Raw genomic sequence first — 16,911 nt, 5'->3', positions numbered from 1 at the left:
TCTGGTCGCGCCAGGACCGACAGCCCCTAAACGCGCTGATTGCCACCTCGGCCTTGCGATTGGTTCGGCCTGGGAGTTCTCACGGCCAGCACGCCGGAAGGGAGGCGGCTCTCGGTAGATCTCGCGAGACTGGACGGACCGCGCCGGGATCCGCGACTCGGGGCTTCCGGTTGGCGAGCCCCTAGCCTGAGCGGGGCAAGATGGCTGCGCAGGTGCTCAGCCTGCTGCGGGAGGTCTCGCGGCTGGAAGCCCCTCTGGAGGAGCTGCGCGCGCTTCTTTCCGTGCTGCAGGCCGTGCCGCTCAGCGAGCTCCGAGAGCAAGTGGCGGAGATGCGCCTCGGCCCGCTCTTCTCCCTGCTCAACCAGAACCATCGGTGAGCGAAGATCCCGGAGCCTGAGTGGGCAGGCACACCCCCAAGTCGGGGGACTGGGTGGAGGGGTGAGCTTCCCAGTCGCAGAGAATGTAGGACAGTGGCCGGCATTTCAGAGGGGTAAGGGCCCTGGGGGAGAAAGACGGGGCTTTCTACTTCCATAAATAGTTGCAGTCTCGGAAACTCAAGGCAGGGCAGTTCTGTCCTGTCCTCTAGTCCCTAGGCGTCGGCTTCGACTTGATGGCAGGGAGACTAGGAAGGACCCTGGGCGGAGAAGCAAAGACGGGGCCTCTAGGCCCCCTCTGCGGTGCTAGTTTTCTCCGGCCGCTTGGCCTCACCTCCCGCTTCTTTGAGATAGGAGTTGGCGGAGCAAAGCAGTCGTTTTGCTAATGGCGCACCCACAGGAAGGATTCCACGTGTGTCGGTCACTTTTTAAACCCCCCTTCTCCTTCAAAAGGCACCCTGTCTTGACAGTTTGGCAAGCTTCTTCCACATTTTCAGTTCACACACTTTTGATCGAGTAATTCTTGGTATAGAAATTCAAAATCGAGGTCTGTTGTAGTTGTTAGGTCCTGCCATGTCGGTGCCCACTCGGAGCGACCCTCAGCATAAGGAACAGGAGACCTTGCCCGGTGCCGCAGCATCCTCGCACTGGTTCCTCTGCTTGAGCCCGTTGTACAAGTAGGGGGAAATTCGTAATGGAAAACCAGCAACCACAAAAAGAGTGAGGTAGATTTGTATAGCTGAGGTGGAAAGAACGCTTGTTGGATGAAAGGAAACAGTGCAGATGTGTCGATCCTATTATGTGATACGTTTTCAAAGGATTGACCCCCCCAAAAAAAACAAACCATGGGAAGATCTAAAAAGAAAACAGCAGAAACTGTGAACAGTGCTGCCCATGGAAGTGGGACTTGGGAGCACCTTTTACTCTTCACCATATCTGCCTGTACCTATTTTGTTTAAGAAAAAATGTGTTTCGATAAAATGAGGAGCTTGATGCCATGGGCTTAGGTGGAGAGCAAATGTTTTGAGAATGATGAGGGCAATGAATGTACAAATGTGGTTTACACAAGTGACATGTATGGATCGTGATAAGAGTTGTATGAGCCCCAAATAAAATGATTTTTAAAAGGGGAAAAAGTGTTTCTAATATTTAAATATGTATAATCTAGAAATTTTAAAATGACTTTTGTACTATTCTGCCTCAAAGCAAAATGTAATTCTGATTCATACTAGACATGGATAAACTTTGAAATGTCAGGCACAAAAGGGAAAATATCATATCCCACTTCCATGAAATCATCTAGAATCTGAAAATGCACAGAGAAAAACGGACATGAGTGGTTACCAGGGACTTGGGAGAGAGAGAATGGAGTTATTGCTTAAGAGTTACTGAGTGTCTGGTTCATTCATAGGGACGCTATTGAACAGAGTAGAACTGCCATTTGGGTTTCCAAAACTAACTTTATGAGAGTAGAAAGCCTTATCTTTATCCCACTGAGTGGCTGGTGGTTTTGAACTGCATACCTTGCAATTAGCAGCCCAGTGTGTAACTCATGGTGCCACCATAGTTCTAGGGTCACTGTCAGTCAGAATCGACTTGATGGCAGTGAGTGAGTAAGTGAACTTGTTTGGGGTGATTAAAACCCTTTAGAAATAGCTGCACAACAGGTGAGTGTAATGAATGTCACTGAATTGTACATTTAGGATGGTTTCGTTGGGAAATTTTTGTTGCATATGTTTTGCAATCAAAGGGAAAAAATCTTTCTGCTTGAGCAAGTAGTCACTGGGCTCTGACCGCCCCTTTTTCTTTTTCTTTTTCAATTTCTTAAATTTATTATACTATCAATTTTATTCGAACTAGGTCACAATGAAATATTTTCCAATTCACTTGCTTGGGCCGCCCCTTTTTCTTACTTACTCCCAGTTCATTAAAATATTGGCCACAATTCTTTCACGTCTGCAGTCAGATAGCTCTTACTTAGCCTGTCTTTGACACGGCCCTCATTCACTCCCTTTTGCATTAGTCTGACATCTCATGACCTTCCTGATTTAGAGTATTCTTCACACATTGCAGCAGTAGTAAACTTTTTAGGCTCAAATCTTAACCAGAATTTCCTATTGGTAAAAATTTCTCACCAATTAATGTGATGTTTAGACCCTAGGCAAGTATATGTCTACCCTACTTTCCAGCCTCATTTTCCCTGTGCTCTGGTTCTACACTTAGTTTCCTCTGTTCAGCTACCACGGCACTCACAGCTGCTTTTTCCTTCAGCATGACTTTCAAGTTTCTAACTACGGTATGTACTTGTGTATAAGCCAAGTTTTTTTCGACACATTTTTAATGCAGTTTTTGTGGTAAAATTAGGTGCCTCGGCTGATACTCGGGTTGGCTAATACTCGAGTATATACCGTATGTTTGTGTTAGTCTTTCTAACTGAAATACCCTCCCCCATCCCCAAATTCTATCCCTTTTAAGGCCCAGCTAAAGTGCCAGCCCTTCCTAAAAATCTTTCTTAATTATTCCAATTGAGTGACTGCTCCCCCCCATCTCCTGAAGGACATTATGATTGTTAATAATATTTATCATGTGGTCCTATGCTATAGTTCAGTGTGTGTTCATTTCTAGTTTTCAAGTTTTTTAAAGGGAGAGACCGTTATTTGTTTATCTCTGCGTGCCTTTCAGGGCCTGGCACAATATATGGATAAGACATGCCCAATAAAAGATTAGACTCAACAAAGTTTAGAGAGGCCACCTAGTTTAACCTCTTCATGTTATAGATGAAGATTTCTCTTTTTTCCATTTTATAGGAAGCTCTTACATATAACCTTCCATAGTTAAGTCACATCAAGCAGTGTTGTACAGTTGCTACCTCAGTCAGTTTCAAAACATCTTTCTTGAACTCCTTGATATCAGCCCCCCCTCCCCCGCCAGGAACCCTTATTTTAATTATACTTTTTTTGGCCGCATCTTACACCTAGATGAAGATATTTAATTGAAGGTCATACCACAAGTTAGCAGAGCTGCAGTAGGAACTCACATGAAGGGGAGATTTAGGAATCGGACCTATGGGCGAGGATTGTTCGTTGAGCAGTGGGAATTTAGTAGAAAAAGAGCATATTTCAGAGTTGGATACATAGTAGAGGCCAGTTTGAATTTGGGGGTAATATTCTCCAAATCATATCGTGGCTGTCAGATCTATTCCATTATAAGACTTTTGAAGGGCATCTTGAGGTAACATGGAAAAGAATAAGAATGAGACACACAATCTGTGCTGTCTGAGCTGGTGAGGAGAGACTCACCTCTGCGGAGACTTAGTTTGCTTGCTATAAGGCAGGCAGGCATTACATGAGCTATTATGTGTGAGGTTTTCTTTTAAAGTTCATGGAAAATGGAGTTAAAGGTAACTTCCACAAACATTTTGAAACCCTCTTATCTAAAGGGCTTAGTACAGTGCAATATCTCAAGAAAACTTTAGTCATATTTAATATTATCATTTATCTTGGCCCAGCCTCATAGGTTTTTATATCTTGACTATATCTGGCCTACCAGTAAATTCAGAATTTTGACAGTTATTCTCTTAAAGGAGAGCGTATTCTAATATACAGCTCTATACCTCCAAGTCAGAAAGGACCGACTATCGGCTATTAACTCTGGTTTGGTACCAAAGGGCTACAGGTGACTTGAAATTTGTTCACTATCCAGCTTTTTTTAACCTTCTGTTCCTTTGTTGATAGATAATTTATATGCCATAAACTGCACATATTTAAGATGTACAACTTGCTATTTTGATGTGTATGTACACTCACTTATATATTGGCGCTTCAGAACATTCACAGAAAAATCTTAACCTTTGTGTTCCATTTGCTTTTCCATGAACTTAAAAATATTCATTCAATTAATAAATCACTTTATTTGGGGCTATTACAGCTCTTATAACAATCCATACATCAATTGTATCAAACGCATTTGTACATATGTTGCCCTTATCATTTTCAAAACATTTTCTTTCTGCTTGAGCTCCCCCTCCATGAACTTTTAAAGCCCCCATGCATGCACTTGCATATATATGTGTGTGTATGCAGCTTTATGGGAAAATGAAATTAAAAGATAAATTGAATTTTTCCATGAAATTTGGAAGTTGCTTTATTTACACATGAGTGCGTATGAACACACAAAGGGGCTTCAAAAATTCATGGAAAGATGATATTGAAAGATAAAGGAATTTTTCCTTGAGCTTTTTGAAGCCCTTCGTTTATCCATGAAGCCATCACCACAATTAAGATTGGGGAGTCTTGGTGGTGCTGTGGGTTAGAAGTGAGGATGGTAACCGCAGGCTGCCTGTTCCTGTAAAGATTGATACTCAGAAACTATGTAGGATCGTTATGAGTTGGAAGCAACTCAATGACAGTGGGTTTGGTTGTAGGTTTTTCATCACCCCCAGAAGTTTCCACACAGTTTTATATAATAGAGTCATATGATAGATACTCTTTAAAAAAATTTTTTTTCAGCATAATTATTCTGAAATTCATCCATGTTGTATGAATGGATAGTTTATTCCCTTTTATTGCTGAGTAGTAGCCCCCGGTATGGATGCTTCATAGTGTGTGTATTCATTTGCCTATAGATTGAGTTTTGGGTTATTTTCAGCTTGGAGATTGAAGCAGTAGCATGAAGACACTCTCCTCTCACATCACGCAAATCTCTAACTGCACAAAAACCTCATCAGTGCCAACAGCGTCAGCTACACCCCAGGCTGGTTCCACTCTCCAACCATGCCACAGCATTCTCTGCTCCTCCACGAGGCTCCGTAGTCTTGTGCTGGCCACACAGAACTCATCGATGATCCTTTCGATTATGGGCTTATTGGGGAAGTTAACAAGTTGTAGTCTAGGTTCAGAAACGTTCAAGATACAGTTCTTTGGTCAGGACAGCCTCTTCCCATTCCTGCCCACAGGCATGCCTCTCTGTGGTCCCCTCTGTCTCAGCCACATGACCCACCTGGCCTTTGCCCTGCAAATGTCACAAAGCTCTTTTAGCTCTGCTGATAGGTGCCCAGAGGCACTCTGTTCTGCCAGTGAGCCTGGTCTTGGAGATCAGCAAACTTGGTTGCTCAGACTGAGAGGTCTCCCACTCTGCCAGCAAGCCTCCTACCCCAAAGCATGCAGCTTACTTGCTCTGAGGGTTCGGAAACTTACTGCTTCGTCTTCTGCTGTTTCCTAGTTACACTACTGCCACGTGTCTGCCTTTGTTTCTTGTCTCTTAGCACCTGCAGTATCATAGCTGTCTGTCTGCTGGATTGAGGAGTTTTCAGTGCATGGGTCTTGGGTGTAAAGGGCACACTCCACTTCTGGCTTTTCTTTCTTAATGGTAGTGAGATCCCCTTTCTGCTTCTGAGATGGCTCATTTTATAGTGAGATAGCAAAACTGACTAGTCCCCACATTAGCATTCCATATACCATTTTTTGTTTTGTGGTCTTGTACTTTATATCATTAGCAAGCTATCCATTGTCTTGGTGTGCTACAGACACCTCATATTTGTATAGCCCTACCCAGTCATTCAAGAGCTTGGTGATACAGTGGTTACCATCGGACTGACAGCCCAGAGGTCAGCAGTTCAAAGCCACTAGCCACTCTGCAAGAGAAAGATGAGGTTTTCTACTTGAGTGAACAGTGACAGTCTCAGAAACCCACAGAGGACCCTGTCCTATACGGCGCTATAAAACAGACTTGACTAGATACAGTAATCCAGTCATTTAGTGGGAGTTACAAAGGCAGTGGCTATATGTTAAATAATTCATTGCAGCACAGGATATTATTAAAAATACGGAAGTGAACATTTATACACGATCTTTACATAGACATACGAGAGGGTACTCCAAAAAGTAATAATAACCCACAGTTGCACTGGGCAGAGCAGAGCTTTTGTAGTGTGCATTTTTCCCAGTAGGCGAGCAGGCATGCATTGAGTAACTCACTGAGTCGGTGCACCCAGTGGCATTGCCTGGGAAGGTTCTCTGGTCACAGTGAATGTTTTTGTGAAAGCACTTTCACTTGAACCTCATTTTTTGTGATGGCCGATTTAAGAGAACAGCATGCAGCTGTAAAATTTTGTTTCCCGCTTGGGGAAAAATGCCACAGACGTTGTTGTGATGAACACCGCTTACAAGGACTGCACTATGGGAAAAACTCCGGTGTACAAGTTGTTTCTCATTTCAAAAAAGGTGAAATGTCGATGGGTGACAGACCTCGTTCTGGACGTGGACTGCGTTCCACCAAGTCGGACTGTTAAGCCTTCTATCTAGAGGTTCTGAAAAAGTTGCATGACAGGGTGCAACCCAAAAGCCTGATCTATGCAGATGGGACTGGTTTTGCCTCCACAACAACGCACCTGCATCCTTCTCGGTTTTCCAGTTTTTGGCAAAAAACAGCATGTCTTTCTCGCCCCATGCACCTTATTCTGCTGACCTCGCTCCATGTGACTTCTTTTCATTTCCATGAATGAAGAGGGACATGAAAGGACAGCGATTTAATGACGTAGAAGAGATGAAGGAAAAAACAAGGGAGGTGCTGTCAGCCATCCAAACAAATGAGTTCGGAAAATGTTTCCAAGAATGGGCTCACAGATTTGACAAATGTATTAAGTGTCGTGGAGAGTACTTTGATGGTAGTAAGGTTGTTTTGTAAAAAAATTTAAATACATAGTTTTTTGGGGGGAAATTACAGGGGGTTTTTTTTGGTACCCCCTCATATGCTACCTTTAGTCTTGAGTAAATGTAAAGGAGTAGCATGGCTGGATCTTTGGTAAAACCCCATTGTCATGGAGTCCATTATGACTCATAGTAATCATCTCAGACGGTGTGGAACTGCTTCCTAAGGTTTCCCAAATTGTAAATCTTCATGGAAACCCACTGCCACATCTTTCCCCCCAGAGCAGCTGGTGAATTTGAGGTACTGATCTTTCGGTTAGCAGCTGAGCACTTGATCGCTGCACCACCAGTGCTTCTGGATCATATGGAAGGTGTAGATTTAAATTTCTATGAAACCGCCAGACTGTGTTCCAGAGAGGTTACACCATTACATTCCTACCAGCAATATAGGGTAATGGGTCACACATAAATGGATCTAAATATAAAAGGGTTGACTATAAAATTTATATAAGAAAAATAATATGCCCCCAAGTTAGACAATTATTTCTTAGATATGACACCAAAAGCATAATCTATAAAAGAATAGTTCAAAAAAAAGTAGTTTGATAAATTTGACAATCAAAATTAAAACCGTTGGCTCTTCAAAAAAATACTGTTAGAGAACAAAGCACAAAGTAGGAGGAAAATATTTATAAATCTTATCTGATAAAGGACTGTGTGCATTACAAAGACAGGACTCCCAAAACTTCATAGCAAGAACAGAAATAACCTAATTTAAAAATGGGCCAAAAAATTGAACAAGATCTTTGGGTGGTATTTAAGCACATGGAAAGATAATGTCATTAGTTGTTAAGGAAAAGCAAGTTAAGACTCACTCACTCACACACTCTTATTCACGCACTCACTCACTCACTCACTCACTCATTTACTGACTCACTCACTCACTCACTCTCTCATTCACTCACTAACTCACTCATTCACTGACTCTCACTCTCACTCTCTAACTCATTCTCATTCACTCACTCACTCTCATTCACTGACTCACTCACACTCACTCTCATTCACTGACTCACTCTCTCTCACTCATTGACTCACTCACTCTCTCACTCTAATTCACTCACTCTCATTCACTCACTCTCATTCACTGACTCACTCACTTTCTCACTCTCACACTCACTCACTCACTCTCATTCACTGACTCCCTCACTCACTCTCACTCACTCTTTCACTCTAATTCACTCACTCACTCATTCACTCTAATTCTCTCACTCTAATTCACTCACTCACTCTTATTCACTCACTCACTCACTCATTCACTGACTCCCTCACTCTCACTCACTCACTCTCTCACTCTAATTCACTCACTCACTCATTCACTCACTCACTCATTCATTCACTGACTCACTCACTCACTCTCTCACTCACTCACTCACTCTCATTCACTGACTCACTCACTCACTCACTAAAAAATTAAAAAAAGGAGGAAAAAAAAGAAAAGCAAGTTAAACCCACAATAAGATATCACTAGACTAGTATTTTTGGAGCTCAGGTAGCACAGTTGTTTAGGGCTTGGCTGCCATCGGAAAGGACAGCAGTTGGGACCCTCCTGTATTTCTGTGGGAGCAAAGACCTAGTGGTCGGTTCCAGTCAAGGTTATTCGCTAGGAAACCCTGTGGGAAGTTCTGTCATATTGTATCATGATGAGTCACAATAAACGTTACACAAGTGTTGAAACAGCTGGAACTAGCATTTCCGTTCAGAAACCTTTATGAGACCTGCTAGGCACAGTGGGACAGTCCATAGGGAACAAAGAAGAAAGTGAGATACAGAGATAACTTAAGCATGAACTTGAGCTAGACCACATGATATCAAATTCCAATATTGCTATTTAATAAATGTGTGACTTTAGGGAAGATAAACTGTTTTTGTTCATTCCATTTAAAATTGGCATAAAAATAGTTCTTCTGTAGAGTTATTATGAGTACTAAATGAAATAAAGTGTGTTCAATGTATAGACTAATGCTTGAAACATTGCACTGTATGTGTTCATTTTTATTGTACATTCTCACAAAAATCTTATGAGTTAATTATAGTTAGTATCCCTTTTTATGTAGATGAGAAAACACACAAAAAGATGGACTTGACTAAGAACATAAAGTAAGAAATGGAATAAGCCAAAGTCAGTATCATGAGATTGCCTTTCAAATAGTGGATTGGGGGTGGAAGGGTGAAATATAAGAAGGGAATGGAGCAGTAAAGAGGTAGCAAAGGGCCTTGGGCATGTGAGACTTTTTACTTTTTCTCCCTAACTTTTGTGATTTGGGTGAATGTTTATGGATCAAATCCATTTTCCATTCAACATTTCGTGCACCTTTTGTGACATGGATTGCCGTTCCCAATGTCACAGTAATCTTCCACCTCCTTGGTGCTGGGCCTGAAGCTAAGAGGAGCCACAGCCTCGGGTTCCTCCAGTCTCTATGTGTAAGCTGGGACATCTTGTCTTCTTCTGAGTGTGAACTACACAAGTTTCTTTCACTCTATCCGGGACCTCGTAGGATCCCTTTCAGAGCAGTTGGCAGTGTCAGCTGGGCACCATCTGGTTTTTCGGTGATGGAGGTGGGGGTCCAGTGGTTCATTAGTCCACTGTAGCTTTGACTTTGTTTCTTTTCCTTGGCTCTGCACAGGGAGAGACCATTAGTTGCACCTTGCATGCGCACTTAAAAGCTGTCAAGACCCCCTGTCACTACTCTCCATAGTAGGATTGTCTCTGTGGACTACGTTATGCCAAATGGCCTTGGTGTCCCCAGACCTGGCAACCCATTCCCTCATGGTGTTTGCTTGTGGCCAGGGAGTTCTCATAACTTTCCCCCTCCTGTGTTCTGTATTTGTGGATATACACTTAACCATTGGATAACAATTGGTTTGAATTCTCTGGGGTCACTTTTGCTCAGGCTTTTCCCCCTTGGCTGCTAGTGCGGTAAGCTCACGAGTGTTGTGTGTTATCTGTTTGAAATGCCATGTGATGGGAACTGTAGGCCTCCTGTTGAAAATCTGCATGTCCACTCTAGATAGAGAGGCAGAATGTACAGTTTAATAAGATCCCCAGGTGATTCTTGTGGAATCTCAAGTGATTCTTATGTATACATGCTCAAATGAGCTAATCATGTCCCAGGGATCAGTTCCTCTGGCCTGCCAGCAGTCACTGGAAAGGCAAACTGCCTACCCCAGGCAGAGATAATTAGCATCATACAGTGTTTTAAGGAGATAAGCCAGTGTTTTTGATCAGGCGCAGCAGAAGCAGATACCTACACTTTATGCTGGATTATGGTATGAGCTCTAGTACAAATTACTTTCATTGCCAGAGGGTGCAGAATTTTTTTCCCCCCTGGGGTGGGGTGGGGGGGAGGAACAATAGGCCAAATAAGTTAGGGAACCTATGGAATAAATTCATAGGACTCATGGGACTATCAGCAAGAAGAAAATTCCATGTAATTCAAAGGTCAACTGTAAATTATACTCCAGTGTTCCACTGTGAGGGAGGTTGGCACCCCTCAAAGGTCAACTGTATTACTTTCGATAAAGACTGGCATCATATACTTGAGTAGCGGTCTCTCAGTGTCTGTTTACTGTTTGTACTGTCCATTAAAAGACAAGGGAGTTCTTGAAGCACTCTCTGGTTACCACTCAACTCACTGCCGTGAAGTCAATGTCTACTCGTGATGACCCTATAGGACAGGACAGAACTGTCCCTGTCTTAGTATGGGTGACTAGAGAAACAAATTCATTGACACTCGTGTACAAGAGAGAATATTATATCAAGGCGTAATTATGCATCAATAAAACACCCCAGCCCAGTCTAGATCAAGTCCATAAGTTCAATATTAGCCCATAAGTCTAATATTAGCCCATGAATTCCAATTTAGACTCACACAGTCGCATATAATGATACCGAATGCAGGAAGATCACAAGCCAGTGGGTGGAAAGAAAGCCGTGTGGATCCAATGGTGGTGGACACATTTCCAGGGCTCTGGCTGCCATCAGCGTGGCTCCATGTGGCTTGTCAACAGGAAGGTGGAGCAGAGAGTGTCTTCCTCCAGAGAGGAAGAGAAAAAACTCCCAGAATTCTCATAAGGCCACACCCACAAGGAGGCATCAATCGGGCTGTGACCTGATTGAATGGCTAGACTCCACTCCTATAACCCATGTATCAAGTTGACATGAAATTAGGTAACTACCATAGCCCTGTGGGTTCCCAAGACTAGCAGTTTACAGGAGTAAAAAGCCTCATCTTTTTCCCATGGAATGGCTTTTGCAAAAAATCCAATCGATAAGATCACGTTAAAAACCAGTCAGAATTTGATGCCTATCTTTCCATGTTCATTTCTTACCATTCATGCACCCCCCTTTTAACTTTTCTCCTTCCCCATTCTCATTCCAGTCATGTCACACCTCTACTTGTCCATTTATTTATTCATTCATTCATTTATTTACCAGATCCACTGCCATCCAGTCAGTGCTTTCTCACAGAGGCGCCCTGTGAGTTTCCAAGACTAGCTGTCTGAGGGAGAGAAAGCCCAGTCTTTGTCCTGCTGAGCTGCTGGTCGCTTCAAACTGCCCCCGTGCGGCTCATGGCCCGTGCATAACCTTTGCTCCACCAGGCTTCTCTGCCTCTACTTGTCCCTATAATGCACAGTGCTGGACCCTGTGTTCCTTACCTGAGCTCTAGCAGCTTCCATCCCAAACCTAAAACATACGAGGGGGTACCAGAATTTTTTCTCAAAGCTATGTATTAATTTTTTTTTACAAAACAACCTTATCACCTTCAAAGTACACGCCATGACACTTAATACATTTGTCAAATCTGCAATTTCATTCTTGGAAACATTTTCAACCTCTGTTTGGATGGCTGACAGCGCCTCCATTAGTTTCTTCCTTCGCTGCTTCTATGTCATTAAATCACTGCCCTTTCATGTCCCTCTTCACTCACGGAAACAAAAGGAAGTCGCATGGAGCGAGGTTGGCTGAGTAAGGTACATGGAGCAAGAGGCTTGCTGTTTTTTGCCAAAAACTGACACACTGAGATGGCTGCATTATTGTGGCAAAACCAGTTGCCTGTCTGTCACAAATCAGGTTTTTTTTGTCGCACACTGTTATGTAATCCTTTCAGAACCTCTAAATAGAAAGCTTGATTAACCGTCTGACCTGGTGGAACGAACTTCAAATGTACTAGGAGTCGACATCTTCATCTCTTTGGGAAGTTGGTGGATGTCCAGAATGAGGTCTGTCTGTTATCCATCGACATTTCACCTTTTTTGAAATGAGAAAACCACTTGTACACTTGAGTTTTTCCCATAGCCTCTGTCCTTGTAGTCTGTTCAACATCACTATAGTGTCTAGTATTTTTCCCTGAACAGGAAACAGAATTTCACAGCCAGACCTTATTCTCTTAAATCGGTCATCGCAAAAAACGAGGTTCAAGCAAAACTGCTTTTCCAGAAAAAGTTACTGTGACTCAAGAGAACCTTCCCAGGCAACACCACTGGGTTCACTAACTCAGCCGGAGGGCCGCTGAGCAGGAAAATGTGCATACAAAAGCTCTGCCTAGCAGAACGTTTTTTCTGTTTGTTTTTTTGGTAGCCCCTCGTAAGCCTGGATTAGAGTGGTTTTATTTACCTCCTTCTTTGTTTAGACTAAACTTCTTGAGGTTAGTGACTATATCTTATCCTTCTTTCGCTGTAGCCCCTGCACAGGCAGAGCTCATAAAGGTTTAGTAAATGAGTAGAAGCTGGCATTTCCAAGGGAAGTCTGTGTGGAGCTCTGCCTTGAGCCAAGCTGCAGAGACCATCCAGCCATTACTTCCCACTTGGCAGGACATAACTGAATGAGATCTGTGGTGTCTCTTTTAGGGAACAGACGACTTTGTGCGTATCCATCCTGGAGCGATTGCTCCAAGCTGTGGAGCCAGTGCAAGTGGCCCGGAACCTCCGAGTTGACCTGCAGAGAGGGCTGACTCACCCTGATGACTCCGTAAAGACCCTCACTTTGTCCCAGGTGTGATACTTTAATGCTGTATGTAAAAAGGGACCTTACATTTAGTGACTGCCTGCTTTGGGCTGGGGGACAAAAACAATTCTCAGCAGTCCCCAAGGAAGCTCCTAGCCACATAGCTAACTAGAACCAGGAGAACATGAGCTAACAAGAAATGTCCCAAATGCCGTCCGAATCATTCATTCACCAACAAAGCTCACTTTATAAGCCAGCCATTTTTGCCATATGCTATTGGCGCTACCAAATCTATTTCTTCCCGATGAAAAAGTTCTCCTGTGTCCAGACAGCTCTGCTCTGCATGTTGGTCCTGTCATAGGTGGTGGGGTCTAAGTACTACCTTAAAGGACAAGAAACCAGCAAATTAAGATGCTAACTTTTACCTTGGTAAGTAGACCATCTACGATTTGAGTGAAGATATGCTACTAGGGGTTATCTTGGGGAATTGTCAGGCGCTTAGAGAGGTTAGTTATCCAGGAGCTACCCAACTCCTGAGTGTCCCTTTCTCCTTCAACATGTTCAACAAGAAGGGAACAGGCATTCATTTAATCATTGAACGCTTTTGTGCAGGCAATGTCATAGGCTCTTTGTCTACATAATGTCTGCCAGGGAGTCGGTTCGGACTCATGAGGGCTCTGTGTAGATTTTCTGGGGCTGTAAATCATTACCAGTGCAGACAACCTCGTCTTCCTTCCGAGGAGCCCCTATTGGGATTGAAAAGCCAACCTTACAGTTAGCAGCCCAACACTTAGCCAACAGCATCATCTATTTACCTATTCATACTCATTGTATCTTCATATCCAGCCCACATTCAAATATTATATTGCAGTTTTATAGATCAGAAAGCAGAATGTATATATATATATATTTTTTTTTTTTCCTTTTTCCTCTCTTCTTTAAAGATGTGACTGTACCATACGTGTGACTTGACTAATGAAGCGAGGCCATTCTAAATATTTATGACTCGCCTTCCAGCAGTAGTCCGGGGGAATGTGATCACCATGAGATGTGTGCTGTCCTGCCTTAAAAAGCCTTTCTGATTCTCTTCTGTTTTGTTTGCTTGTTGCAGGTTGGAAGAATTGTTGAAAATTCTGATGCCGTTACTGAGATTCTAAATAATTCTGAATTGCTAAGACAAATTGTTTATTGTATCGGTGGAGAAAATCTTTCTGTAGTTAAAGCGGTAAGTGTGTAGCACCATCTTGAACTTGGAGGTAAAGGTCTGGTGGTGGTGGTGGTAGGTGCCAGCAAGTCAGTTCCAACTTCTCAGGACTCTGTACAACATCAAAAAGCACTGCCTGCCTGTGCCAAAACCACAACGATTGCCCTCTCCACACAATCCATGTCTCGGCTTAGACGAGTGAGTGCTTCCAGCACAGCAACTGTTTGGTGAACCATTTCAGTTGACATTCTGTCAGTTCTTGTAGCTTTGTGGTTTTTGGTTTTTAGGGTGTTTTGGGTTTTTTTGCTGTGCCTTCAATTGGGAACTGTAATTTTCTTCAGCTTCAACATAATCTTGCATATGAGCGATTTGGTCTGCAGTTGTCTCCTGGCCTTGTTCTGATTGATGATAATGAGCTTCTCCTTTGTGCCTTTCCACAGATGTAGTCAATTTGATTCCTGTGTGCTTTATCTGGGCAGCCCAGGTGTATAGTTAGCATTTTTTGTTCAACAGGGTTTTCTAACTAACAAGTCGTTGGTCTTGCAAAATCCTATCATGCAACTTTCTGGAAGTGTTTCTGTGGCCAACGTCTTATTTTCCAATTGCTCATCTTTCTGTTTCCAACTTTTCCATTCCAGTCACCAGTAACTATCGATATATCTTGAGTACATGTGTGATCAATTTCATGCTGCAAAAATGGGTAAGGATCTTGTGTTTCTTCTTTTTGCCATTAGTGGTCGATGTGTAAATTTGAGGAGTGGCAGTATGTGAGGTACCGTTGAGTCCGGCTCTTATCTCCCAATGCGAACGCGCGCTAGAGGGCATGAGCTGCAACCAGCACGCTGAGAGAGATGCAAAGGGTGACCAGAGTTGGAGCATGGGGTCCCTGAAGCATACACCCTTGAGCTTTATTCGAGGCAGATTTAAATTCCCTTCCGGCATGTATCCTGCAACACGTGACAGGTTTACGCAAAGGGACAGTTTTACAATTATTTGAGTGTGTACAAAGAAGCATTCCTACATTAGACAAGCTGTTCAGGCAGGTGGGGAGGACCAGGTTGAGAACATGAAATAACTGATAGGTTTGCAGACTGTTGCTTCTGCAGCCTCTCTAGGGAACATGAGACAAAGTGTCCTTCTTATCTCAGGCAGAGAGACAGGCCAGCTGCTGCTTTATCAGCTCCTGAGGTTCAGCCATCAGCATTTCCCACGGGTCTTGAACCATGGATGATGGTCCTCCTGTCCCATTTGCCTAAGCAGCAACTTAGCGCGCCCAGTAGTATGAACTGGTGTGCTTTGTAGGCATGTGCATATTATCCTGTTAGGGACAGTGTTGTGCTTCAGCACACAACTTCTCTGGCAATGAGTGGGACAGTACTTCTCTTCAGTTTGCGATTCTTGGCATAGTAGACCGTATGATTGATTTAGAATGGCTAATACCAGTCCATTTCAGCCCATTAGTGCTTGTGGCGTCCATCTCTAAATGTTTCATTTTATTTTTTGCTAACTCAGTTTTCTTTATACATTCTCCATTTTGGTTTTTAATGAGCATTTCCAGCTGTTTCTTCTCCTTTTGAGTCATGCCACATCCACAAATGAAGGCCCAACAGCTTAAGTCCAACCACTTCCTTAAGGTCAATGTACTCTGAGAAATCTGCTCCCCCTGCCGTCATGTTTTAAGTGCCTGCCAACCGAGTGGTCCTTTCTTTGTCATTATATCGCACCACAATGTGCTGCGACTTTAATGTTTTCACGGGCCAGTTTGTCCTTTAGAACTAGGTCACCATGTCCTTTTTCCTAGTCTGCTGTAGCCTGGAAGTTCAGGAAACCCTGAAACCTGTCCATCCTGGGTCGCTCTGCTTGTATTTGATGGCACAGCTTCCAGGATCACAGCAACATGCAAGCCACCACAGTGTGACAAACCGGCAGACAAGTAGAGGTCTCGAATGGTGTGTTTGTGTCATTGAATTTGCACCCTCACGTAGATGGTGGTGGTAGTGTTTGGTGAGTTCTGACTTAACAGTGACCCTATGTACAACAGAGAGAAGCAGTTGCACTCGATTGCCATGTTTGAGCCCATTGTTACAGCCACTGTCAATCAATCTTGTTAAGGGTTTTCCTCGTTTTCACCGCCCTTCTACGTTACCAAGCATGCTGCCCTTTTCCAGGGACTGGTTTCTTCTGATAACTTGTCCAGAGGATGTGAGAGAAAGTCTCGCTATCCTTGCATCGAAGGGAAATTTTGACAACTTCTTCCAAGTGAGATTTGTTTGTTCTTCTGGTCATCATAGCACTGTCAGTATTCTTCACCTGCACCATCACTCAAATGCATCAGTTCTTCCCCCTCTTCCTTATTCAACGTGCAACTTTCAAATGCATTTGAGGCACGCTTTAGTTAATTGCAGTGTGAGTTGTTTGATTTCGTGACTGCTCCTCCCTTGAACATCGATTATAGATGTTGTCGGTGCTGATCTTCTCTAGTGAGCCTCTCCTCTTCTCTAGGCTACACTTCCCACATCATCCATCACAGGGCTTACATTGGCTTCCTTGATTAGAACCAACCTAGGCAAACAATTTTCTACTTGAAATACTGTGTATCTTTCCAGTTTAAATAGTGTTAGTGAAAGACTAATGTAATAGCTAATGACTAAAGAGATATTTTCTTTCCTTATAAGGCCATCA

General features: G+C 43.2%; 1 protein-coding gene across 1 annotated transcript in view; it reads left to right on the top strand.

Moving 5' to 3' along the window:
* The first annotated feature begins 200 nt into the window (after positions 1-200).
* Positions 201-16,911, top strand: part of PSMD5 (proteasome 26S subunit, non-ATPase 5) — a 25,759-nt gene continuing 9,048 nt past the window's right edge. The window contains exons 1-3 of the mRNA XM_004712559.4: positions 201-373; positions 12,929-13,073; positions 14,137-14,250. Coding sequence (XP_004712616.1) covers positions 201-373; positions 12,929-13,073; positions 14,137-14,250 — 432 coding nt within the window. The remainder of the gene's footprint in view (positions 374-12,928; positions 13,074-14,136; positions 14,251-16,911) is intronic.

The sequence above is a fragment of the Echinops telfairi genome, unplaced genomic scaffold, assembly GCF_000313985.2.
Source record: "Echinops telfairi isolate 266 unplaced genomic scaffold, ASM31398v2 ScPeMD7_7410;HRSCAF=8448, whole genome shotgun sequence".
Lineage (NCBI taxonomy): Eukaryota > Metazoa > Chordata > Mammalia > Afrosoricida > Tenrecidae > Echinops > Echinops telfairi.
This window is presented reverse-complemented; position numbering and strand designations above follow the sequence as displayed.